Here is a 27772-nt window from a genome sequence, read left to right as displayed (position 1 = left end):
TTGTTAACTAGATGGATGATCTTAGGCAACTTAGCTTCTCTTCAGCCTTGATTTTTTTTCATCTGTAAAATGGGTTTGTTTTGAGGCATAAAGGAGATAATTCATGTAAATAATTGAGTATTGTGCCTAGTACTTAAAGTGCTCACATTTTAGCTGTTATCAGTTTCATATAAAAATGCTAATAGATGTCTTTCAAAATTTTTTTCTCTTTTAGCCAAATGATTTTTCAGTATCACTAAAAGCACAAGGGAAAAACAAGCATTTTAAAGTCCAACTAAAAGAGACTGTCTACTGCATTGGGCAGCGTAAATTCAGCACCATGGAAGAACTTGTAGAACATTACAAAAAGGCACCAATTTTTACAAGTGAACAAGGAGAAAAATTGTATCTTATCAAGCATTTATCATGATACTGCTGACCAGAAGTGACTGCTATACAGTTGTAATTCGTCATGTAATTGAAGACTGAGAAAATATCAGTCCAGTCATGCTTGATTGGAAATTGCTGTTTCTAACTCTATATGAAAATTGACTATAATACATAAGTATTTTTATTATAACTCAGTCCATACATATATACTACATATGCCAAACATCTGCATAGAGCAATTCCTTATCCTTGGTCTTTTGTTTTATTGTTTTTTTTGCTCTTTTTCTCTTTGCTTCTAATATTAAGGTTTTATATTTTGAAAAAATGATGCAGATCGAAAGTCTTTATATGGAAGAATTTCTTTATTGCCTTTCCTTTATTTCCTTGTAAGGGCACCACCTTAGTTACTTCTGCAATGGTTCTCTTCATATAAAATTATTATATCAATTATATCAATATATGGCATATGCTAAAATAAATTTCGTGGAGAGTTGTTAATCTTTTCTGTGACTAAATAGCAATAATAAATGGAAAATTAGAAATTATTTTCAGGTATTATATTTGTCACAAGCCATTGTAAATATCAAGTATGTTGTGTCTGTCATTTTTCAAAATTCATTTGTTGTCTTCAGTGTAAAGCAAAACATACGGGACATAGGTTAGAAAACATATCTTGTACAATTTAAATTTACAACTGTTGGAAACAAAAATCTCTAAATTCCTAAGATTTCCCCCCCCCCCCCCTTTGGTGCTTCTCTCTCATCTAATTATTCAAGAGAACAAAACAGTCTCTGAGATATTTAGCTTTTCAAACTGTAAATGGATGCTCTAGTGTTATTTTTTTCCCCTAGTGTTATTTTACCAAAGCATCTTGTTTTTGAATATGTTATATCTGTGTCAGTGTGAAAAAAGCTATGGCCCAATTTTGAAGAAGTAAGAGGCAATGAGATACTTGGTTCTCCCCAACCCCACCAAAAAAAAAAATCAGTAATTATCAGGAATAATATTTCTACTATTCTCATTTTCTTCTTTCAGCTTTGAATTTTATTGACTGGGACACTAAAATTGATGTATACCTGAGGAAAAGATGTGATGTGCTAATGGTTAGAGAAAATTATTTTTAGAATCTTATTTTTGCAGATGCTTCTATTAAGTTTTTGTTCATCAAGCAGAAGTTTGGGTGTATGGATGAGAGGCTACTGTAGCGTATTTAATCTATTTCTGTACATCACAGAAGAAAACCAGTTATATTTTATGGTCACAGCTTTTCCCCCCACTATAAATTCTGGAGATTTAATTTAAGCAAAGTACCTTCAATATTTTAATAGAAAATACTTACTAAAACCACATAACTTAGTAAATAGTAGAAAGTCATGAGATTTAAAAAAATTTCCCCAATGCTGCCTAAGCAAATGAATGTTTCCATTCTTTAATATGTTATGAACAGACATTTAAGACACCAGAATTAACTGATTCTAAAATTGAAGTTGTCTAATTCATGAGGTTTTTGATTTTGTTTTTTTTAATTTGTTTTATTTTAAATGTTTTTTTAATTCTCGAAATCTTCAAGTCATTTAAAGACTTACATTGCCACTGGGTGGCAGCCCTGACTTCTCCCACTAAGCAATAGGAGTTAGCAGATATAGACATCGTACAATTTTCTATCTTCATTACATCTGCTTTTAAAGCCTTTTAGTTCATATTTCATTATCTTCCTCAGCCCCCCTTTGTTTGTTAAGATGATTATTAGTAGGCAAGTTTAATGGAAACAAAAGTCATGTATTCTTACCTTTTTTGCTGTAAAATCACTTGAATATAAATTGAGGAAAATAGTTTTAAAGTAGTTGTAAAATGACTATGTAGCAAACATTTTTTAATTTTAAACAAACCATTTGATGATGCTTTCTTTTTATTCTCCACCTCTTTGTGGTCCCCACCCCCCAGTCTTCCTTATTTAAAAAATGGATATTTGTTTAAAAAAAAAGGGGAGCAATTCAATTACTACTTTGTATCACAGACATGAGCTATTTATAGCAAACCCTGCAGAGCTGATGTTAAGGATTTTGAGAAAGTAGCTAGGAATGGAGTAACACTGGAAGCAGAATGCATATTTCTGTGCCATAATTAGATTTATAATAACTAGGGAATTCCTAGATAGTCCATGTGTGCCAATAATGGTTATTGTGTGCTCCTCCTGTTATGTGAGATGAAACCTCACTGGGAACTACTTAATTTTCTACTTCAACATTTTATCAATTTTTAAAAAGTCTTAAAACCCATCTTTACATCAATGGCTGTTTTTTAAAAGCATGAATTAATTTTCTTAAGAACTAGAACCATCTTAGAAAACATCTACATAGCTAGCTAGTAGCAGGACTTGTATTGGAAGCCAGGTTTCCTTATTCCCAGCCTGATACACTCTATATTGTGACACATTGGCTTCTGTGTGCTTGTTTTTAGATAAGGAGGAAAATCCTGGGAAGAGCAGTATTACAGTAGTTTTCTTCCACCTGTGAGGAGATGCTTAGCTATCAATTTAAATATTCATAATACACATAACCCTGCCCAACCCACTTCTACAAATAATTCTACAAATAACTTCTCCAAAATCTTGTAAGAAGAATTTTCAGAACTTTATATAAACTCAATGACAAAAAGCTATTGCTGCTGTATCTGTTATTTGGTCATAAGTCCTTAAGTTCAGCTGCATACATATTCACAAAAATATATTACACATCTTGGACTATACACAGTAACACAGGCACCTGGCACTATTAAAGATGGTGTGTCGCAGACATATCACTTAAAATCAGAAGGCCTAAGTGCAATCCACTGCCATTGCTGGAAGAATAAAAAGCCTAGCAGATGAGCAACTTGGGTTGTTAGAATGATGTTATCCTCAGATATGTGGATAGATCAGTGGCACGTAAGTTATCTCTAGCTTTAATGCTTTAATTCTATCATCTAATCCAGAGATGGCAAGAAGCAGGGCCACTACTGTCTGTGTAGGTACATTGTGAGAATTAGGAAAAGGCATCTCTTCTCTGGGCAAGCCCAGCCACTTTTTTTGCTGTTGAGAAGTCCAAAACTCACCACCATTACCCTTCTCCCATCTTGCAAGGTGCCCTGTTCAGGATACAACCAATACAGTTCAACCCACAATGCTTAAAATAATTGTTAACATTTTAAAATTGGGGGATTTCACATAAAATTCAGAATCCTGGTTTCCCCTGAAAAATGAGAAGCTGATAATACTAAATTTGAATTCCCGGAAGGCATCAGATGGTATGGATGCTTCCCTTTTTTTAACCAATACATACGGTTTTTAAAAAAGTGTAAAAGAGGCTCTTTCCCAGCTTTTATCCCCCTAGTTCCAAGTCTCCAAATGCAGTTACTGTTAACTCGCTGTTTTTCCTGTAACTTGGAGTTATCTGGAAACTTACCATTTTGCAGAAATACTTGAGGTGCAATGTCCAAATCAATAAATTAGGGATGTAGCATTACAGCATGCTTTAACTTTTCCACTTTAATATTCTGCTAGAAGAAAAGGAGATCCTTTGTAATCCTGTATTTATATACATCCTTTAACTGTTTTCGAATGGCTTCACAACTGAGGTTGCTTCTAACTTAAAGTACATTTGATGTAGGATAGATGACATCCTCATTTTATGTTTTGAACAGCATCCAATGAACTTTTTGAAAATGCCATATTACTGCTTCTGGGGAAAACCTGTATTTTATTCTATTGCAAGGCAAAGTAGGAAGCTTCTCTCTTCTGATAAACTGGTTCTATTGGTTTAGCAAGTTTATATGACTCAACTGTCATCTTCTGAACTCTTACAGACCAGCATACTGTGCATACTCCACACCCTAGTTTTTTGCTGTTACATGACCTAAAACCAAATGACCAAAGAAATATTTTTTTTTTGTTTACTAATGAGGGGTTCTTTTGATTTGAAAGTATACAGTTTGCTGAGACTTGTTTAATGAGTAGAACATAAACTGGGCTTGGTGAGGTTTTGAAGAGCAGGAGGAGGAGTTTTTGTTATTATTGGCAGTGTTCACGAAGGTAAATGTTTTAAACCACAGTGTCTTTTTGAGGGTATGTTTGTTGGCCGGTGCACTTTCATTATCTCAAATACTTCAGAATAGGCCTGATGCCTACAAAGGATTCACACAAACATTTAATTTACCTATTGGACTGGCTGATTTTCTAAATGTTGCCACTCAAATTACTTTTTTAAGCTATTTTTAAAGCTCCAGGGAAAGCTGGTCTCAGTATTTTGAAATAATGTTGCAAATTTTATTTGTAGGTATAACTACAAAGAAGACAAGACAAAGAGTACTCAATTTCCTCTCCATGTTTTCTTGTACCTCATGGAATGATAATGACTCTGGAACAGGAAAACAAACATAAATAGACAATTAAGAATAGACATCTAAGGTAGTTAAGGTATTTAGTTGCTTTAAATCTCTAGGCTCAGAAATTATGTAGAACATTTGCAGATAGCTTTCGGGAAATTATGGAGACAGGTGGAGTCCAGAATGAGACTAAAGTGTCTGTTTTAGGTTAAATACCGGAATGGTTATTAAATTTATGTTTTTTTTGAGCATTTGTAGAAGAAATTAGTGATCCCTGAATAAGCATGTCTTTTCTTGGAACAAGTAATGCCAAACATATACTTGTTTTGATATGGTTTCTAGACTATAGATAAGGGGGATGTTGTAGAAGACAAGTACTGATTTCATCAGCACGTATGCTGATCACTTGGCGTCAAGATGAGAAAAATACCTTTTGAACGGTTATATCTATGTGTATGATTTTGTGTCTTTGTTTTGCTTTTGGAGATATTTATCCTTCAACCACCCATCCAACCACCTCACCTCAAATGTTTGATTGCATAGGTGCCAGACTCTTCTAACCTAGCAAAATGATAGTGAAGAAAATGGACAAATTTGTCCAAAAGCTGTCCTAAAACTTTCATTTCTAGTGATGTAATGCCTAATGGAGAAGTGCTATGAAGGAAAAACAGAGCAAGATGAGGTCGGAGAGTGAGAGTGGGGTGTTAATTTATATAGGATGGTCAAAGGAGGCCTCATAAAACGGACTTTGAGCATATTGTGTGCTTCACTCAATAGAATCACTGATGACTAGGATTAAACCAGTGAATGACTGAAAATACAGCAATCAAAATCATTTGAAAATTATTAAGATCTTCACTTACAGGGCATTGTTTCTGGTTTTCAAATTTTAGAATTGAATAAAATGGTATTTTATTTAAACATGGAACTTTTAACTACAAAGGACTATTCTGAATAAGGCCTGATTCTACATCTTAGGAGGAGTTGTTGGGGAATGTCACATAGAAAAGAATCAGTTATAACTACAGGAAGGAGGGCAGTTTGACAGACTTAAGGGTTTTAATTCATCACACCCTAAGGAAAGAATTGAGGTTAAGGGAGGTTAAATTCCTGATGTTCTGCACTGGTGCCAGACAATAAACGAGGCAGGAAATTGAAGAAAATCTGTTCAGAGGAGGTTGAAAAAGGGCTGTAAGAACCCTGAAAACCAGAGCTTGAAAGTGTGTGAAAGTTACATCTGGAGCAGACTCAGTGGAAGCGGGAGTTAGAAAAATCTATGACAAGGAGAATTCCACTGTTTAAATACACTGTGTTACTTGCAGAAAAAAAAAAAAACCAGTAATAATTGAGACAGTGGATTACAATTAAATGTCAGATGTGCTAAAACACAGGACATTGATATTTAGGAATCTTGGTAAAGGGAAGAGAACTATTTTGTGCTAAGTAGAGCAAGGAAGGGTTATTGCAATTAATTGACCACGTGGTCTGTGCCAGGGCACCAGGACCTACCCTGCATTTGCACAACCCTAAGAGTGAGTGCCTGAAATTTTGCACGCTGGTGCCTCCCTTGCTTCATTCTAGTCCCAGCCCTATGGGGCTCAGAGAGCTTAGGATTCTCTTCCTTGACCATCAATCTCCTTTTCCTTCCCCACTCTTTTCCACAAAAACCTTTAACTCCTTGCTTTTCCTTCTGTAATTAAATATTCAAGCAGCAAATAGTGTAATAGGAAAAAAAATTCCTATTTCTAGACTATACTTGCTTATGATAGGAAATAGCTTTGTTCTTCCAGCGGTTCATCTTCAGGCATAGGTGACTGATCATCTTCAACTCTGGAAGGCTGTGGAAATTAATCTGAGAAGTGCAGCGGAAATTAATCTGAGAAGTGCAGCAACAGGTTAGAGGATAGTTTGGTTTTGGCATGTTGCATTGACAAAATATCACAACCAGCTGATGAGAAAGTGTAGAAAGAGAAGTTCCTCAAAGCCAGAAGAGAAAGGCAAGATCAGAGTCGGGGATCCAGGCAAGGGTAGGGGCTAGCAAGTGAGGCACGGCCCTCCAGAGCTTCTCACACAGTGGCATGGCCCATGCAAAGGTGGATGGTCTGAGTTCCTTGTTCATGGACCAGTCCTGAGAGGAACTGCCATTCAAAAGCTTGTGGCAGGCAGGTAGCATTACCCCTCAGTGCCCCTAGAGGTGTGCTGAGCCCAGGTCAGAGACTCTCTTTGCAGTGGCTTGTAAAGGATTGGCAGGCAGTACTGCCTTGTCAACATGGCAGTGCTGGGCAGGGGCATCTTGACAGGGACCCATGCCCAGGTGGAGCTATCTTAAGACCTCAAGTTTTGGTGAACAACTCTCCTTCCTCCCCCATCGCATAACTAAATGAGTCTTGTTCTTTCTCCCATTTTCTGTTTACTTTCCTTTTCCTTTTCCTTTTCATCCTCAGTCTGTTTTCTCCTCAACTTTTCCATCCTTGGGCTTTCCCATGCCATTCTCCCAGTTGGAATGCTTAACTGCAAGTACATCTTTCCTATCCAAATCTAAATAGGTACATCCTTGGAATTCCTTATGGAGGATTGTCCTCTATTGTTCTCTAAAGCCTTTGCTAATCTCCTAGATCACTAACTCTTTTATGTCCCTCAGACACATTGTGAGCCCTCCTTTGATACTAATTGGGAGGCAGTAAGGTGAGTGAAAAGAACTTGGAGTTAGGTAGATCTCTGTTGGAATTCCTGTCTCCATCCCTGACTGGCTCTGGGATCTACAGTAAATAAATTTCAGATGTGTCCTCATCTGAAAAGTTGGGAATCAAATTTTATCAATACCTTGAAAGTCTGTCGTATAATATATGGAAATGTGTATAGAGTGCAGGGATCAAGGAGAGGATGCAGCAAGTGTCCTTGACCTTGATGTAGTTAAAAGATAAACAGCGAATACTTATTGTATACTTACTTTGCCAGATTCTGTTCTAAGTGTACCATCTCATATAATCCTCACAACAGCCCTACGAATTACGTACTATTATAATTGTCTCCAATTTACAGAGGAGGACATTAAAACATTGTTTAAAAGACTTGGCAAAAAAAACACAACTAGTAAGTGGCAGAGCCCCAATGCCAACCCAGTCTGGCTCCAGAGCCCGTGCTTTTAATGACCACCCTCTAATAGGTGTCACCAACTGGAAGCTTTTCTTTGCTGATCCAGGGGCCAAAGTGAAAGATGGGCAGCCCACAAAGGGCCAGCCAGTCAGAGCAAATAAACCCTAATGTATTTATTGTTAATATTATTAATATAACAAATGGTTAATACAGCATTTGTGAAGACCTACTGTGTTCCTGGCACTGTGCTAATGTGCTTTGTCTACATTCTTTAATTCCCACAAATATTATGCAAGGCATCATTGTTTTATAAAAACGACGCTCATAGAGTTGCTTTCTTCCCCTTCACATTAAAAGAGCGCTACTTTTCCCATCCAGTCCTCAGCCTACAACTATCTAGCTTCTGATCCAAGTTCTCCACTGAAACTCCTCTTACTGAGATTACAAATGACCTTCTAGGTGATGTAAATCCAGGAGACATTTTTTGATAATTTACTCAGTGACTCTCTTCTGCACCCCCCTTGGTGATCACTCCATCCCTCATTATTTCCAAGACCATAGTTTGTTCCAGGACCACCTCTCTGGCCTATTTATTCCCCCTATATCTTCCTATGTCATTTTGCTTGTGCTGGTCCTTTAAATGCAGGTCTTCTCCTGGAGCGTATCCACCCATCTCTTTAATCTACATACTCTCCCTGAATGTTCTCACTCACCTCCTGGTCTTAGCTACCACTGAAATGCTGAACATAGGGGAAGTGGTGCCATACCCTGACACTCATAAACTGAGACAAAGATCATTTGAATATTGGAGACTCCCCCTGCCCATATGAGCACCTCAAAGTCAAGTGTATCGAGCTGAACACATGCAGCCTTTTTCTGTACCATCCCCAACCCTGCCTGTCCTGCTCCCACCCCACCCTCCTTAACATTATTTAGGTTGAGGTGCTGTCATCCACCTAGTTATTCAAACCTAGAACCTGAAAATAATGTTTGCCTCCTCCTCCTCCAATCCACTCAACATCTAGGAGCTGTCAATTCTACCTCCATCATTTGAATTTAGTCACTTCTCTACAGACATGGGAAAACCTAGTGGAAGCCAACATCTCTCAACTGGCTGACCGACATCCCTCCCTCCTGGCCCACCTGCCTCCAGTCTGGCCGCTTCCACGATTTTCTCTACCCTAGTCATAAATTTTTTAAAGCTCAAATGCAGGGAATGACAGATTATATTTGAGCTTTTAACCCTTCCTTTGACCCTCATTGACTCAGGATAAACTCTAAGCTCCTCAACAAGGCATTCAAAGCTCCCTCTTGAGTCCTGTTTTTGTCTGCCTTTGAGCCCCATTTCTTGCAACTCCAACCTTGCTCTCCAGTTGCATCAAACTTCTCGTGGTTTCCTAAACACGCTATGGCTGGCTGATTGTTTTCAGCATTTAATACTCAGCCCAAAGTCACCTCCAGGAAGTCTTTTCTGATCACCCAGGCTGGGTTAGGTGTTTCTCTTTAATGCTCCTTTATTCCCTTGTGAATATTTCTGTCACTTCATTTTCAGTATTGATTTGTGATTATTCTCATGTCCATTTTCTCCACTAGGTTTTGGTTGAGGGCAGGAACTATCGAATTCCCAGGATCTAGTACATAATAAGCCCTTAGTGAATGTCTGTTGAATGAATAAATAAGTAACTTTCCCAAGGTTATATTGCAAATAAATTCTGACACTGGAACCAAAATGTGTTGCACTCTAAAATTCATGTTCTTTCCACTGAAGCGTTCGCACATGTGGAGTGTTTAGAGTGTTTAAAATATCTGACATTTTAAGGGGCCAAACCCTATCATAAGATTTTCCTTCCAATTTAAAACATTTAAATAAAGTTTTCCATAATACATTCACATGGTTCAGTAATCAAAAAATATAAAAAATAACACAGCACCCACAAGAATTGAAAGCAGGGTCTTGAGATATTAGTACATCTGTGTTCAGAGCAGCATTATATTCACGATAGCTAAAACGTGGAAGCAAATCAAGTGTCCATCAATGGATGAATGGATAAGCAAAATGTGGTATATGGACTATTTTTCAGCCCTAGAAAGGAAGGGAATTCTGCCATATACTACAAAATGGGCAAAACTTGAGGACATTATGCTAAGTGAAATAAGCAAGTCACAGATAGACAAGTACTGCATGATTCCACTTATATGAGGTACTTAGAGTAGTAAAAACCATAAAGACAGAAGTATAATGGTGGTTTCCAGGAGAGGGGAGAAGGCGGAGTTACTGTTTAATGGATATAGAGTTTCAGTTTTACAAGATGAAAAGAGTTACGTGGACAGATGTTGGTAATGATTGTACAACAATTTGGATGCATTTGATACCACTGAACTGTATACTTAAAAATGGTTAAGATGGTAAATTTATGTTATGTGTATTTTACCACAATAAAAACAATTTTTTAAAAATCCCCAAACAAACAAAATGTAGTGGAGTCTCGTTCCCATTTTTCTCCTCTGTCTTCCCAATTCCCACTCCCTTTGCCCCAAGGTAAACAATCTTGGTAGTTTCTCTATCTCCTTCCAGGTTTTCTTTTTGCATATGCAAGCAAATATGAAGCTATATATTCTTCACCTCCTGACTCTATAAAAGATATTTAGAAAAATTTTTTTAAACTTCTCTACTTTTTTTGAAGTGGAGATGTAGAAAAAGAGCTAATCAGTACCTAGCTTGCATGAACTCACAGGAGAGAGACTTGGAAGAAAACAGCTATTTGATGAGAAGTTTAGATAATCTTGCCTGCTACTGCCAGGGGTGCCTCTGGAGACCACCAGGGTCCCCCAGGGCAGAGCCTATGATCCAGGTATCTCCCCCATGCAGATTCTTAAGCTTCCCAGAGTTATCTTTTCTCTGGAACTCTCTTAGGCCACACCCCCTGATGCAACATCTGGGTTTGGGCAGAAAGGAGGGTGCTGCCCAGCCCGCTTCTGAGCTGTCTGGGCTGGCTCCTCTTTCCAGAACAATTCAGGCTTTACAGCGACTCAGACTCAGCTCCAACTTCTGCGTTCTGAAGCAAGGATGGCTGATATGGAAAGAGTGCTTCATTCTGGAAGGAAACAATGTTCCAGGTCAAACTGAGCCTGCCAAACAGAGACCCTCACAATGGTTCTAGAAGAAATCGAGACAAGTCTTATCATGTGGTTTTCCTACGCCTTGATTCCTTGTTTGCTCGTGGGTAAGTATGAATCAGAATACCGCATACAGTCTGGGACTCAAATATAGGTTAAGAAGGTGAAAAATACTTTCCCAGGGTTTGGGGTTGCAATATATGCATAGAACATCTTATGTCTGTTTTTGAAAAGGTTTCTCACCTCCTAATCCTCCGTCCCCACAAAGAAAAGGCCTGCATTCTGTTTAGAAATCTCTTAATGTCCACAGAACAATCTAGGAAGATAAAGCATCAGAACAAATAGTTTAAAGGTTAGCAGAGATCCATGCATTTTGTTATTTATCTTACTATTTAGTTTTAAAAGCCACAACATATTTATTATCTCAGTCTTTCTGTGTGTGCCTCAGAGATGTTCACTGTACGGACAGGTTTAAGTAAAGATTCTAACAAAATACACGTGAATAAAAAGACATAATTTGCAACCTTAATATTGGGTACAAGACTTATGAAAATTGGAATTCTCTCCTGGTCACTTCAGAAAAGGTAGCAGTCAGGTACTCCATACCATTTTTAAAAGTCTTTGGTTTGGGACATTTTGCCTGCCAGTAAGATTACATAATTTTCTCTGCTCCATTTCTGGCTGCTTGCACCTACATGTTATTGTTCTAAAATCGCAGCTTTCGCTTTTGATGTTTCTTCCTGTCAAATAACATTTAAGAGAAATTTCTAATTTGAATACACCAAGGTACTAGGCACTTTGCAGTGTCTGTGGGTGTCTTGAGTACTTTCTTTTTTTTAACACTGAGAACTAATTATTCTAGTTAGTTTAAATCAGGTAACAAATCAGTGCCGAGGTGATTAGCAAATGTTTAGAGCTGACTTAAACATCAAATTTATGCCTGTGTAGCTCAAAACCCTTCACAACTCTATGTCTCAGCACATGATGAGCAAATTTGCTGTTTGTTTCATGACACACCATATTTAGGCCCCAATCCTATTTCTCACTACTCCTTGAAAACAAGTATGGGCCACAGGCGGCTGCTGTCTTCACAGCTGGCGCATCACCCCCTCATTTCCTCCTCCTGGTCTTTACTGTTGTTCTTTCCTTCAGAAGCTCCCTCTCCAGTCCTTACCCCATCCCAAACCCGTCCTCCCATCATCATGCCAGATGGGTCCCTGCTCCTGCAGCCCCTTCCCAGACCTCCCTCCTTTGATCCTTGACCCCACGTACTCTGTTTCAGTGGGTTATTTCTGTTTCCGGCACTGGCCTGAAGGCAGGGCCTAGGCATCTTTCCTGGCGTCCCCACAGCCCCTAGCATAGGCTCAGCATGTTAGTTGATTGGTTAGTTACTTGATTGATTGATTAGTTGGTGGCACAAACAAGTTGTTAGGAAAACACTCCTCCACTAAGCTAAAGGGAGAAGATGGGGTGGCCAAATGAGAAGGGGAAAGGCCAGCATATTTTTCCTGATTTTTTTTTTTTTAATTAAGGTATAACTGACATATGACATTATACTAGTTTCAGGTGTACAACATAATGATTTGATATTTGTATGTACTGTGAAATGGTCACTGTAATAAGTCTAGTTAACAGCTGTCACCATACAAATTTTTTCTTCTTGTGATGAAGACTTTTAAGATCTACTTTCTTAGCAACTTTCAAATATGCAGTACAGTAACTATAGTCACCATGCTATATATTACATCCCCATGATTTATTTATTTTATAACTGGAAATTTATACTTTTTTGATCCCCTTCACCCATTTTTTAATTTGACATTTTCTTCAATGAGGTAGTCTAGTCTTTTAAGCCTTTTCCTGAAAACTCCTATTTCAAGTAGACCTGGAGGTGAGTACTCTTCAGACACCTGTAAACTTACACAGAAATAAAAACAAAAACAAACAAAAAACTACAACCACCATCCCTGTCCCCCTCCACCACCCACCCCCCCCAAAAAAAACCAAAAAAACCCACCAGTGGTAGAAGCCACAAAGATGTCAGAGTTAGAAAGACCTGTGTGTGAGTTTTGACTTTTATCACTTGCTTGTTCAGTGAATATATCGCTATCACTTCAGTTTCCTCATCTGCAAAATGGTCAAAATAGCTACCTTTCAGTTGGGAGGTGTCAAACGAGATTATGCAAACAAAGGCACTCTGAAGATGTAAGTGTGCCCACCCCCATGTTACTTTTCATCTGTTGGTTATGCAAACCGATGGTGGTGTCAGCAGTTATTTGCTTTAGCTGAGGTTGCCTTTATGCAATTTTGACCATTTACTCTGGACTGTGTAGGAGCCTGCAGTGATTTCTGCAATGTCTAAATGAACTTCTACTACTTACTCTAGATCCTTGGGACAGATGGGTAGAGGTCTTGCTCTCTTATTTTTTATTTTTTATTTTTTTAATGCTATTCTTGTCTGCTTACATTCTTTTTTTTTTATGTATGTATGTATGTATGTATGTATGGCTGTGTTGGGTCTTCGTTTCTGTGCGAGGGCTTTCTCTAGTTGTGGCAAGTGGGGGCCACTCTTCATCGCGGTGCGCGGGCCTCTCACTATCGCGGGCCCCTCCTTGCCGAGCACAGGCTCCAGATGCGCAGGCTCAGTAATTGTGGCTCACGGGCCTAGTTGCTCCGCGGCATGTGGGATCTTCCCAGACCAGGGCACGAACCCGCGTCCCCTGCATTGGCAGGCAGATTCTCAACCACTGCGCCACCAGGGAAGCCCTCTTGCTCTCTTTTACAGAATTTATTTGCCTTGCCCTGTCCCTTTCAAATAATAGTGTGTAATTCAGGAAACTGATTCCCACTACCAATAATAATAATAATAATAGTAATAATAACAGCAATAATAACAGCGACAATGACCATCGCAACTGCCAGTTATGACCGCACACCGTGCTCTGGATTAGCAAAAATGTTCTCTTGACATCTCACATCAATCCTGCAAGGTAGGTGATATAACCCCCATTTTATACAATAGGAAATAGAGACTCAGAGAGGTTCAGCTATTTGCCCAAGTGTATATATCTAATAAGTGGGAGAACTGGGATTTGACTCTGGTTCTGCTGCCTACAGAGCCTGTGCCCTTTGTATTTCTCTGCAGAGGAAGCTGAGACATTGAAGCAGGTCAGAAAAAGTTTAGAGGGACAAAGCAAAAGGAATAAAGAAGATGTTGCTATGTTTTCTGACACATTTGCTATAAGGGCTGTTGGAGGTAAAGGTGGCAGAACAGAACCCAAACGAGGGGAGCTGACAGCAGACCCAGTGAGGGGAAGCCAGAATGGCGATTCCAGGGAGGAGATGCAAGGGGTTCTGCCTGGGAAATGTGCCCAGGGACTTTGTGGTGGGCATAAACCTCAGAATGGCACAAAGGTCTAATGTGAGATAGGAATTCGGGGGAAAAAATCAGGCCGAGGCTAATTTCACTAAGGAGCCAAGACTTGGTTCACCTGTTTCGTTTTCATTCATTCTGTATTTCTGAGCGCCTGCTGTGTGCTGCGTTCTGGGTTAGGTGCTGGTTAGATATGAACAAAACAGTGTTTCCTGTCTTCAGGAAACATAAGAACCTGCTGGGAAATACATCTAAGTCTTTAGGGATTTATCATTCATAGTTTTTTTTTTTAATTGAAGTATAGTTGATTTATAATGTGTTAATTACTGCTGTATGGCAGAGTGATTCAGTTATACATATATATACATTCTTTTTTATATTCTTTTCCATTATGGTTTATCCCATGATATTGAATATAGTTCTCTGAGCTACACAGTAGGACCTGTTGTTTATCCATTCTATACATAAAAGCTTACATCTGCTAACCCCAGCCTCCCACTCCATCCCTTCTCCCAACCCCCTCCCCCTTGGCAACCATCAATCTGTTCTCTATGTGCATGATTCCATTTCTGTTTCATAGATAGGTTCATTTGTGTCATATTTTAGATTCCACATATAAGTGATATCATATATCGTTCATAGTTTTAACTATTTTTCAGCTACCTGAAGTAAGGTCTAGATCAGTGGTTCTCGATCTCAAGTGCACATTGGAATTAACTGGAGAGCTTTTAAAAGTACAAATGCCAGGATTTCACAGCCAGAGGTCTGATTTAACTAATCTAGGGTGTTGCCTGGTCTTTTTCAAAACTTCCTGGGTGGGGCTCCTTAGAGAAGTGGTTTATTCCATAACTGGGAAGAGAAAATAGAAGTTTGGAGCAGAATCTTGTGGTAAGGAAGGAAGTGCTCAAAAAAGGATGGGGGCCAAAATGCAACAAGTATCCTGGATTAGATCCTGGAATGAGAAAAGGACATTAGTGGAAAATTTGGCAAAATCCACACAAAGTTTGTAGTTTAGTTAATAGTAATGTACAATGTTAGTTTCTTAGTTTTGACAAATATATCATGACTATATAAGATGTTAGCATTAGAGGAAGCTGAGTGAAGGGTGTACAGGAACTCTGTGTACTTACTGTCTGCATTTTTTCCCTATAAATCTAAAATTATTCTAAAAATTAAAAGTCTATTAATAAAAATAACATGAAAAAAGAGAGTGAGAGATGGGAGTAAGTCAAAAGGACACAAAACCCAAGAAAGCTCCCAATGGCCAAAGCTGGAACAATTTGAGTAACAAAATAAATAACGGTAGAATAAAATAAATTTCCATTACAAATGGTGGAGAAGGAAGAGCTCTTTCTTACAGAATTCCAGTTAACACATAGAAAATCACAATTAAAACATCACAGCAATGATTGTTGCAAGTAACATCCACCAATAAACACAAAAATTAATGGATGAAAGTTGGGGGAGAAAGAATATTTGCATAGTGTCACAGTATCTCCCCTAAGTTATTTATTAATTATAAAGGGGAAAATGGTCATTTTATAGTGAAGACACCACCTTAACCAAGTGGTCAAAGTTAACACCACCAGTAATAAGACATAGCAACATCATGTATTCCCTGTGAGTATGTGCCAAAAATGCACAACCTTAATCAAATCATGAAAAGACATTAGACAAACCAAAACTGAGAAATAGTCTAGAAAACAACTGACCAGTACCCGTAAAAAATGTCAAGGAAAGATTGAGGACAGACTGAAGAAGACTAAGTATAGATATGACAACTAAATGTGGGATCCTGGATTGGTTCCTGAAAAAAAAGGAAGGAAGGAAGGAAGGCAGGAAGGAAGGAAGGAAGACTTTAGGGGAAAAAATCGGTGAAATTCGAACAAATACTGAGGCTTCATTATTGATATTGGGCCAATGTTAATATCTTCCTTTTCATATTTGTACTATGGTCATGTACATCTGGAAGGCTGAATGAAGGGTATATGGAAGCTCTCTGTACTATTTTTGCAACTCTTCTGTAAGTCTGAAATTATTTCAAAATAAAACTTAAAAAAAAAACCCACAAAAAGCCACCTCCCCAGTGATTCTCATGGGCAGGCAAGGTTGAAAACAATTAGAACTCTATATACCAGTGCTTCTCAAACTTTAATATGCTTATGAATTACCTGGGGGATCTTGTTAAAATGCACATTCTGGTTCTGTAGGGCACAGGTTGCAGCCTGAGAGTCTGCATTTCTAATAAGCTCCTGGGTATTGTGATGCTGCTGATCCAAAGGCCATACTTTAAGATCCTGAAGCAGTAGATCACTTTCCTGAGGCATGAATTGGTTTGCATACCTTTTGAAGCTGGGGTGTGGGCACTAGTTACTTAGGCAGAGAGTGATGCCAGCAACCTGCTTAGCCGCCATGTCCTAGCTCAGCCTTGCTCTTTTCTTCTTCTGGTCACATACAAGGGGATTCTCTTTGAAATAATTTACTGTATTCGAGGGAGACATTTTAGGGTATCGTGTCAGTTCATGGTATCAGTATCCCCTGAAGTGCAAGCCCCATGGGGTAGTCAGAATGATGGTCCCCCAAAGATATCCACGTTCTAATTCCTGGAACCTGTGGATACGTTACCTCTTATGGAAAGAGGGATTTTAAAGATATGATTAATGTTATGGGATTTTGAGATTAGGAGATTATCCTGGATTATCAGTGTGGGCCCAATCTAATCACATGAGTCCTTCAAAGCTGAGAACCTTTCCTGGATGCACTGAGAGAGAGATGGGAGGACAGAAAAAGAGACAGGAGAAATTTGAAGCATGAAAGGGACTCAACCAGCCATTGTTGGCTTTAAAGATGGAGGAAGGAGGAGCCATGCGCAAGAAGGTGGGTGGCCACCAGCAGCTGGGAATGGCAAGAAAACAGTCTCCCCTGGAGCCTGCGGTCCTGCCAACACCTTGATTTTAGCCCAGTTAGACCTGTATCAGATTTCTGACCTATGGAACTGGAAAATAATAAATCCGTGTTGTTTTCAGATACTACATTTGTGGGAATTTGTTACAGCAGCAATAGAATACTAACAGGCCGCAAGAAAGAGGGATCAGCTTTGTGAATGCAGCTCTATGCAAAAAATGTTGCTTAGCTACTTTCTGCCACACTGAGCAGCAGAATCTTAAATAGTCACAGTCACCTGGCTCAAGTCTCTATTGGAAACACCCAAGAGGCTCCACCCAGTGGGCCTTCTTGAGATACTGGAGTCAGACTGCTAGAACAAGAACAATTCTCTACAGTAACGGGAGCATAACTATTCATAAGGAGCCAAACAATTATACAGAAGATATTCCAATATCTTGGTCTAGCTCCGTTGAGAATTCTCATCCAGTGTGGCTGAGGAAATAATTATTCCCAATTTTGCACCCTTCTCGCTGTGGCCAATATGTCTTTCCTGTTCACACTGTAAGCTTACTCTCCCCTCCCGCCTTGAGTGCATTCTTTGTTTTTGCATTTGCTCATTCACATCAGGAAGAGTCTCTATTAACTGGTTTCTTCAGAGACTTGAAGAAAGGCTGGTAGACGACATTTCTTGTTAATGAGAATGGTGGGTGGATAACGAAGTTTCCTTTTTCTCCACTGAATTGTGTTCTCAGGACCACAGTGAGCCTTGTCTAACAACTGGAGGGGTTTCACCTATGAAACACTTCATAGGTGAAAGGAGTCACTTTCAGCTTGGAGTCTGAGCTGAAAATAGACTTCCCTATTTAGTGTCCTAGCATAAAATGGATCTTTCCTCATGTAGGGCCACCATGCTTTCTATGTAACCCAATTAAACATCCCCTGGCATCAGTAGTTCATGGGCATTACTGATTTTCCATCTCATTCCCAATGTGTATGTGTGCTACATAAACAACAACAAAACAAAGAAGGAATTTGGAATATACAATACAAATGGCATAAAGATATTGAAGATGTTGCTTACAGGGCTCAGAAAGAAGCATTAGTTTTCATTTTAAGACAGGAATGAAACTGAGTATTTTGCCCATAGTGGAGTTAGATTTGGAACTTCACAGGTAGGAGAAGACAGTTACACAAGTGCAAACTGCTGCATAACATAGTGGAGCCACCTAAATTTTGGGACATCTCTTGCTGTTGTCCTGCCTGTGTGCCTCTCATGAAGAAAGATATACCCAGAAACTCAACCTCAGAGTATGTTGCTTAAAGCCTTGATGAGTGCCCTGGTCATTAGGAGACCTAATTGTTAGGTCTCCCACCCTAAACAGGTGTCCCTCACTGATTTAATTGACTGCACCTTATTCTACAACTTTACTTTTCTCCTAGGTGCATTTCATCCTGTTTGAATTTATCCTATCATGGTCTTTTAAAATGTATCTTGTCATGCAGATAATCAGAATTAATGCTAATTTTTTAGGTGTGATAACACTATGTTTGTATTTTTTAACTGAAATTTTGTTGAGGTAATTCTAGATTTATATGCAGTTATAAGAAATAATACAGAAAGCCCAGTTTCCCCAATGGTATTTCGCAAAACAATAGTATAATATCACAACCAGGATATTGACATCATTGATACAATCCACCTGTCTTATTCAGATTTCCCCAGCTTTACTTGCACTCGTTCGAGTGTGTGTGTGTGTGTGTGTGTAATAGGTTTGTGTATTTATCGCCACAGTCAAGATACTGAACAGTTCCAGTATCACAACGATACTCCTGTTGCCTTTTTAGAACCTCCGCCTACTGTGCCTTTCCCCACTGTTCCTAACCCCTGGCAACCATTAATCTGTTCTCCATTTCTAAAATTTTGCCATTTCAAAATGTTATAAAAATAGAATCATACAGTATGTAACTTTTGGGGGGTTGGGTTTTTTCACTTGGCATAATTTCCTAGAGATTCATCCAGATTGTTTTATGTAGTGATAGTTTGTTCCTTTTTATTGGATATACCATAATTTGTTTAACCATTCACCTGTGGGCATCTGGGCTGATTCCAGTTTGTTTATAGACATTGTTGTGCAGATCTTGTGTGATATAAATTTTTACTACTTTGGGATAAATGCCCAAGAGTGCAACTGGTGGGCTATATAGTAATTACAAGTTTAGTTTCACAAGAAACTGCTGAACTATCTTCCAGAGTGGCTGTACCACTTTATATTCCCACCAGCGATGTATGAATGACTTTCCCTGCATCCTCACCAGGGTCTGGTATTGTTACTTTAAAAATTTTTAGTCATTCTGATGGCTGTGTGGTGCTATCTCACGGAAGTTTTAATTTGCATTTCCCTAATAGCTAATGATATTGAACATCTTTTCATGTGCTCATTTGCCATCTGTATATGCTTTTTGGTGAAATGACTCTTCATATCTTTTGCCCGTTTTCTAATTGAATTGTTTGCTTTTCTACTGTAGGGTTTTGAGTATTCTTTGTATGTATATTCTAGATATGAATCCTTTGTGCGATATATAGTTTGCAAATACTTTCTCCCAGTCTGTATCTTGTATTTTCATCCTCTTAACAGGGTCTTTTGCAGAGCAAGGTATTTTAAGTTTGATGATGCCCATTTATAAATGTTTCCTTTTATGGATCTTGCTTTTGCTGTCAAGTCTAAGAAATCTCGGTCTAGCTCTGAAGATTTTCTCCTATGTTTTTTCCTAAAAGTTCAGAGTTTCATATTTTGCGTTATTAAGTCTATGGTCCACTTTGAGTTAATTTTTGCATAAGGTGTGAGATTTAGGTTGAGGTTTTTTATTTGCCTGCAAATATCCAATTGCTCTAATATTATTCGTTGAAAAGGCTATCCTTCCTTCATTGAATTGCTTTTGTACCTTTGCCAAAAATCAGTTGAGCATTGTGTGGGTCTATTTCTGGGATGTCTATATTGTTTCATCAATCTATATGTCTATTTCTTTGTCAATACCACACAATCTTCATTACTCTAAGTCTTAAAATTGGGTAGATTGATTTCTCTCACTTTATTCTTTTTCACAGTTGTTTCAGTTATTCTCGTTCCTTTGCCTTTGCTTATAAATTTTGGAAAAAGCTGGTATATATCTACAAAAAACCTTGCTGGGATTTTGATAGGAATCACGTTAATCCTGTATATCAATTTGGGGAGAATTACCATTTTAACTATGTCAAATTGTCCGATTCATGAGCAGAGTATGTCTCTCCATCTATTTATATTTTCTTTGAAATCTTTCACCAGCATTGTGGAGTTTTCCCCATACAAATCCTAGATATGTTTCGTTAGATTTACACCTGAGTTTTTCTTTTGAGGGAGGGAATGATTGTAAATAATATTTTAAATTTCTGTGTATAAGTGTTCATCACTAGTATTTAAAAGTACAACTAATTTTTAATGTTTATCTTGTATCCTATGAACTTGCTGAACTCACTATTAGTTTTAGGAGGTTTTTTGGTAGATTCTGTGGGATTTCCTACGTAGCGTGCAAATAGGGGGAGATTAATTACTTCTTTTCCAATCTGTAATGCCTTTTACTTCCTTTGTTTGCCTTATTACAGCTGCTAGAACTTCTAGTACAATGTCGAGTAAAAGTGATGAGGGTGAGCACCCTTGCCTTGTTCTTGATTTTAGGGGGAAGGAATTCAGTCTTTCACCATTGAATAAGATGTTAACTGTAGGTTTTTTATAGATGGTCATTATCAAATTGAGGTAACTCCCTAATGTTCTTGACTCGAAGAGAGGTTTTTTTGTTGTTGTTATTTTCTGTTTTTAAATCATGAATAGATGTTGAATTTTGTAAATGCTTTTTCAGTGTCAACTGATATGATTGTATGATTTTTCTTCTTTAGTTTGTTCATGCAGTGGATTACATTAATTGATTTTCAAATATTGAACCAGCCTTGCATACCTGGAATAAATTCCACTTGATCATGGTGCATAATCCTTTTTATACATTATTGAATTTGGATTGCTAGTATTTTGTTGAAGATTTTGGCATTTAAGTGCATGAGATATATTGATCTGTAGTCTTTTGTTTTTTTAAATACATACTACCTTTACCTGATCTTGGTATCAGGGTAATACTGGCCTCATAAATTAGTTGGAAAGTGCTTTTTCCTCGTCTATTTTTTTGAAGAGATTGTATAAAATTGGTGTTAATTTCTCTTTAACTATTTCATAGTATTCTCCAGTGTAATCATCTGGGCCAGGAGATTTCATTTATGAGAGTTTTAGAATTATGAATTAGAGCTTTATATTTACATAGCTTTATAATCTTCACATATCTGACTAGGGAAATGTTTTGTCTACTTTACCAGAGGAAGGATGTCAGAGAGGACCACACTCCACCCTCCCATGTGACCTCACTGCAGCTGGCTCTTTTCCTTTTCATCCCTTGGGTGATTACAAGTTTAAAGGTGGGGAGGGCAGGAAGCCTCCCTTGTGGGTACCCTAGGTGTTTCTTCACAGGGCAGGCCGTGGATGCTGAGAGTGAGATCGGGATGCATCACCAGGGTCCTACATTAGAGAAGAAGCAAGGGCACCAGGTGGGGTGTCCCTGGCAGCACCCATCCTCTTGTGGTTACAACGCTGGATAACGAACAGCAGGTGCCAATCTGGAGACAGGCACACAGATGAAAAGTCCCAGGCGAGGGTCCCAGCCTCACACACACCATGCTGTCGATATTATCACTGCAACTGTAACAGCAAAGGGAGGCAGGTGTTGGGCATTGAAAGAAGAGTGTGTGAAAGTCGGAGGGGAAGACCATAGTGGAAGATCCAGACTGCACCCTGGGTTACATGCAAGGATGAGCCCTGGGGCTGCAAAGTCCTTAAGAGGGCAGGTTCAGCTTCACAGGCCTCTTTGATTCTGTGTGCAAACTGTAGACCCACTGTGTGCACACTCTGAGCACACAGCTGTGTGAGCAGGTGCTTGAATCCCGGCTGGCTCAGAGGGCTGCAGGCTGCCTGGGGCAGAGCCTCCGAGCTGGCTTGGTGCCTTTCTGCACTGGACTCCTTCCACGGCCGACCTGAGCCTGCACTTCCCAGATGGCAGCTGCGCCCTGTTTGGCCTTCTTGGGGACACAAACGAATTGCTTTGGTACCTGAGGATGGCAGTAGCAGGAGAGGATGGTGATGAGAAGCTGGCAGGAGCCGGTATGGGTTTGCCATATAGGGGTGGGGGGCTTATGCAACTTGCTTTAGGTCACATAATAAGTGGCAGAGTCAAGGCCTGCATCTAGAGCAACATGACATAAGGGTTGTACATAATGTGCTTCAGTTTTCTCATTTGTACAACAGAGAAACTAATGGTCCTTACCTCCCAGTATGGTCATGAGGATTAAATGAGATAATCGTGTGACAACCTAGCACACGGCCTAGATAGAGCATGGTAAGTGCTCAATAATATTAGCCATTATTATTATTAATATTAACATGCCATTCAATCACCAAAGGCAGAATTACAATGATGATAGCAAAAATTTAGCACGAACACAAGTATGGTGACATTAGAGTTGTTTCTAGTTCCTAAGCATGTTTGGCTTTTCATTAGAAACTAACTTGAAGCTATGGCATTTCCCCCGATGCCAGCCCCCTGAGCTTACCTGTCAGCCTGTCTATCTGCCTTGGTCCCAGATGGAGTGGCTGTTCTGCCTGCCCCTCAGAACCTCTCTGTACAATCAACCAACATGAAGCATGTCTTGACGTGGAGCCCAGTGATTGTGCCTGGAGAAATAATACACTATTCTGTCGAGTACCAAGGGTGAGTTTTGTTTTTTGGTTTTTTGGTGTTTTTTTTTTTTTTTTTCTTCAGTTTTTCTCTTTTAGACATTAGTTGATTCCTCTCCAGGAATCACAACCTTCATTCCGGAGCTCAAGGAAGCTTTGTGAGCCCAGGGAGAGGTTATTGCCCATGATCTGCATCCTCTGTCTGCATGGGCACTGAGAGAGTTGAAGCAACAGGGATATTGTCCCATGGATTTGACAGTGAACTCCCTGGGAACACAAACATGTATAAACACTTTTTGGTGAAGCTTCTTTCCAACAGTGAGTCAATTGTCTAATGCTGAAGAAAATTTTAAGAAGAAACGAGTTTGCCTCTGACTTGAGGTGGAGAAATCACTGGGGACTCAGATCCTTTGGGGGTGGGGGAGACCTCAGTTTTCCTGACTGTGTGCTTGCCCCTAGAAGCCAAAACAAATTGTGATCCTGTAGGTCAGCTGGCCCTTCTCCAGGTGTCCAGGCCCTTGGAGCTGTCAAGGAGTGACAGGGACACAGAAGGTGCTCAATATATTTCATTAACAATTTATACAAACTGAACAGCTACATGTGCAGACATTCTCTTAGGCTCACGGGTACAGTCGACAAAGCTTCTGGACAGAGGGAGCTTACATTTAGAGGAGGAGACAGTAAAAAGGTAACGAAATAAGTACACGAGGTCTGCACTGTCCAGTGTGGTAGCCACTAGACACAGACAGCTATTTAAATTTAAATTAATCAAAGTTAAATTAAATTAAATTAAAATGTCTCTTTCCCAGTCATACGAGCCACATTTCAAGTTCTTAATAGCCACATGCGGCTAGTAGCTACCATATAGAACAACATGGATACAGAACATTTCCACCAACACGGAAAGTTCTATCAGGCAGCATTGCTGTAGGTAAGTTCAGATAGAAATCATCTCTAGGAGGAAGCTAAAAGGCTGATGCAACAGAGAGTTGACTCTGTGGCAGCTTTTTATCAGATGGTCGGGGAAGGTCTGTCTGAGGATGTGATATTTCAGCCAATATCTGAAGGACAGGAGCAGGCAGCCAATGGGAATGCAGGGGCAGAGCACTTGAGGCACAGCGAACGTGACAGCCCGTCGGAGGGAGGGCGAGGAGGCCTGTGTGGAGGGAGCATCACGTTTAGGGGTGTAGTGAGAAGGCCAGAGAGTCTTCTAGGCCATGGGAGAGAGTTTGGATTCCATTCTAGACTCTTTGGAAGCCACTAAGGAGACAAATGTTACGCTCTGCTGAGTGATGAATGGTTTGAAGACTGGCAGGAAAGGAAGCAGGAAAATCAGTCAGGAGACACACAGCAAGGCAAGGGATGACAGTGGCCGAGACTGGGGTGGTGAGCGTGCAGATGGAGAGACTGGGACAGAGTGGGGTTTATGCTTGGGCCTCCCTTGTCTGGTGAGAAGGAGTAAGGAGGAAAGGATGGTCGGTGAGGGAGGCGAGGGGAGAAACTGGAGTATGGAGCAAATGCTTGTTTTCCTGACCCATAAAAAGTCAGTGGATGCGACAGTTACTTGAAACCATCATTGAGCCTGGGTAGAAGGGGCTGGTGTGACGCTGTCCCCTCCTCTCTTTGGCCAGAGAGTACGAGAGCCTGTACATGAGCCACATCTGGATCCCCAGCAGCTGGTGCTCGCCCACCCAAGGGCCCGAGTGTGACATCACTGATGACATCACTGCCACTGTACCGTACAGCCTCCGGGTCAGGGCCACCCTGGGCTCCCTGACCTCAGCCTGGAGCACGCTGAAGCACCCCTTTAATCGAAACTCAAGTAAGGCTCTTCTCTCCTCACTCCCCTGCCCCCAGCAACCTCCCCTTCAGGAACCATGCTCACTGAGACGGTCAGGATTCTTTTCAGCATCAGGTTAGTCTTGCAAAGCCAGAGTACTGTGGACGTCAAGAACCCTACCCGGTCCATTTTAAAAAGCCAGCTGCTTCCCACAGGCCCTCTCTCTCATTTTGAAAGAGACTTTGGAAGCCAGTCCTGTCTCTGGAAGGAACACTGCTCTGGAAGTGGGGAGATGGGGCTAGGACGGCCTCTCCCTACCCTGGTAGTGCCTCATAAATCTTACACTGCCTCCCATCTGGGGCCTCACTAACCCCATCTTTGTTGCTGTGTGAGCATCTTCTTTGCGCAATAGGGTCTATACATGATCAGAGGGACCAGAAACAGTCCTTTGGAAATAAATAACTTTTCTATAGCAATAGAACCTGGAAAATAATTGAGAAAGAAGTAAGGGAAGAATCCAGATTGGTGACCAAATACGGCAGAGTGCTAATAATGACCAGTGTGTAGAAGGGTGTGTGTGGGGAACAGCAGGAGCAGGGTCTGGATGCCGGGGGTGAGGAAGCAGCTGGTCACATGGTGAAGGGCTTTGGCATAAAGCTTGATCAAATCGGTAGAGGAGGGTCACAGAAGAAGAGAGGGTCTAGGCCAGGTCTGTCTTACAGAACAATCACTCTGGCTGCGGTGTGAAAAGTGAACTGGAGTAGGACAAGCCTTCAGGGCAGGTGAACAGTGAGGACGGCGTTGTAACACTCCAGCTGAGCCAAGGTGGGTCCTGGTCCCAGAAGTGGGGAAGGGATGGGAAGAAGAGGACAAATTCTAGAGACATTGCTGAGTTAGAAAGGACAGCGCTTGGGGACCAGTTACTGGGAGACAGAGTGGGGGGAGATAATGGTGGCATCCATCTTCCAGATGGGGTTAGTGGGAGTGTCACCCAAGGAAGAGAACCCAGGAGGAGCTACTGGTCTGAGGAATAAGAGTTGCTGCTGGATTTGGGCTCTTTGAGATTGAGATTCCTATAGGATATCATGCCACGGATGTCTGATTGGCAGTTGGAAACCAGGCCCTGGGGCTCAGACAGGTCAGTGTCAGACACACAACACAAAATTAATAGCTAGTGGCTTGAGAGCAGGTGAGATGTCCAGGGACAAGACATGAGGACAAAGAGAAGCCACGATAGGCTCCTGGGAAACCTTAGGTTTAAAAAGAGGATGGAGGGAAAGGCACTAGTAGGTGCTGGGCGGGGAGAGGGTCATGGAGGGGAGAGCGGATGAGCTGCTGCTGGGCCTGAAGGAGGCCCCTAAATGGGTCCTTGAGAAAGTGGCTTCACGGCGCCGTGGTGATGGTGGAGAGGCTGCCAGCTGGAGGGTTGAATGGAGGCGGGAAGGGGCAGGGCAGGTGTGGATGATAACGTGACCAGTTGGGACATGCAGGAGAGGCAAGGGAAAGGCCTTCAGTGACCTGTTTTCTTGGTGTGGCAGGTGACCCTCTGCTGGGAGTGAGGACAAAGGAAGGTTTGGGGCAGCATCTACAGTAATGGAATGAGTCAAAGGTTACTGAGGAGTATATGAGATTGGGTAGAAATTAGGACGGTTAGAAGGTGAAGGAGCCCGCGCTGGAAGGGGCTGAGGAAGGTGAATTTGAAGGGGAAGTTGGCCCTCTAGAGTCAGGCAGTGGGGGTTGAAATCCCAGCTCAGCCCCTTGAGTCCTCATCTGTAAGAAGGGCAACAGTTTGCCTCACTGGATAGTTGTGGGCGAGATGAAAAGTGCAAAGTCTCAGGGCGGTGCTGTCTTATCATAGCATTCAGCTATTAGTAAATATTAATATTAATTACCCTAGGGATGCCCAGAGCTGAGAGCCCGAGAGCAGAGGAAGGAGGGAAGAGCTGGGGGCAGCAGTGGGACCATTGGAATGGATACCAATAGGAATTTTGGTGCAGAATGTGGGCTCCTCTTCCCAGTCTCTTTCTCTAGGCACTGGGAGGATACGGTGGAGGCAGTGGGATCCCATTGCAGGCCCTGGGGAAGCCTGAGGGGCGCTGGAGGGTAGTGCAGCTTTGCGTCTGCCTGCCGTGCCTGGGCAGCACCCAGAACCACCTCCCTCTGGCTCCTGGAAGCACGGGCTCCAGCCAAGGTCATTGCTGGGGGCTGGCAGCTGTTGGAAAGGAAGACATGGGGCATTTGGAGATTGAGGGAGTGCCTACAAAGCTACGGGGGCGGGTGTGTGCAGTAGCAACTTGTGCTTGAGAAGGCCAATATAAACAGGAAAAGGGCCACTGCAGGAGGAGCTGCGGAAGGGAGTCTCTGTACCTGCCCCAGAAGCTGCTCCTGTGTGGTCCCCGTGCAGGTGAAGTTAGCTGCAGAGTTGATATGGAATCGAGACTCTCAAGGGCATTACGTCTGTTCTTTAGCCTTTGAAAAAGGCCACGCTGACTTCTCCCCAGACACATGAAAAATCTTATTTTAAGGCTCTCTTGAAAAGGATCTCCTACTCTTAAAGGGAAGCCTGTTGAGAGCAGAGGTTCTTAACCTCAGTTATATGAATTCATGTCACAGGGGAGCTTTAGAACCACTTATCTCCAGGGCCCAAGCCTAGAGTCTGATTTAAATGATCTATGTGCATCCTGTTCATTGGGAGTTAAAAAACACCCCACAGCAGAGTCTAGAAACGTGGAAAGACATGGACTCAAATTCTGGCCATTAATTGTGTGATTCTGGGAAAGTCACTCAACCTCTCTGAGGCTGTTACATTATCTGTACGATAGGAACAGTATTTACCTTCTTAAGCTTGCTGGATGGATTAAATGAGATAAGTTTGTAGAGTACATAGGACAGAAGTTCCTGTCCCAACTTTGTCAAAAAATTCTCTGAACTGAAATGACATTAGGTCATTTTGTCTAATTCTATTCTCAACATAGATGG

General features: G+C 40.8%; 2 protein-coding genes across 8 annotated transcripts in view; both read left to right on the top strand.

Annotated features, from left to right (window-relative positions):
- Positions 1-914, top strand: part of NCK1 (NCK adaptor protein 1) — an 83448-nt gene extending 82534 nt beyond the window's left edge. For all 3 annotated transcript variants that reach the window (XM_082393464.1, XM_082393465.1, XM_082393466.1), the window contains one exon: positions 215-914. In XM_082393464.1, coding sequence (XP_082249590.1) covers positions 215-409 — 195 coding nt within the window. In that variant the 3' untranslated portion in view covers positions 410-914. The remainder of the gene's footprint in view (positions 1-214) is intronic.
- Positions 915-1039: 125 nt separating this feature from the next.
- IL20RB (interleukin 20 receptor subunit beta) overlaps positions 1040-27772 on the top strand; it is a 46965-nt gene continuing 20232 nt past the window's right edge. For 2 of the 5 annotated variants that reach the window (XM_082393476.1, XM_082393477.1), the window contains exons 1-3: positions 1040-11051; positions 22921-23047; positions 24645-24835. In XM_082393476.1, the coding sequence (XP_082249602.1) occupies positions 10979-11051; positions 22921-23047; positions 24645-24835 (391 nt within the window). In that variant the 5' untranslated portion in view covers positions 1040-10978. Of the gene's footprint in view, positions 11052-21753; positions 22676-22875; positions 23048-24644; positions 24836-27772 lie in introns of all 5 variants that reach the window. The other 3 variants (XM_082393479.1, XM_082393480.1, XM_082393478.1) reach the window with 3 other exon arrangements.

Source organism: Balaenoptera borealis, assembly GCF_965194805.1.
Source record: "Balaenoptera borealis genome assembly, chromosome: 5".
Classification (NCBI taxonomy): domain Eukaryota; kingdom Metazoa; phylum Chordata; class Mammalia; order Artiodactyla; family Balaenopteridae; genus Balaenoptera; species Balaenoptera borealis.
The sequence above is the reverse complement of the archived record's forward strand: the minus strand, read 5'-3'. Positions and strand labels throughout refer to the sequence as shown.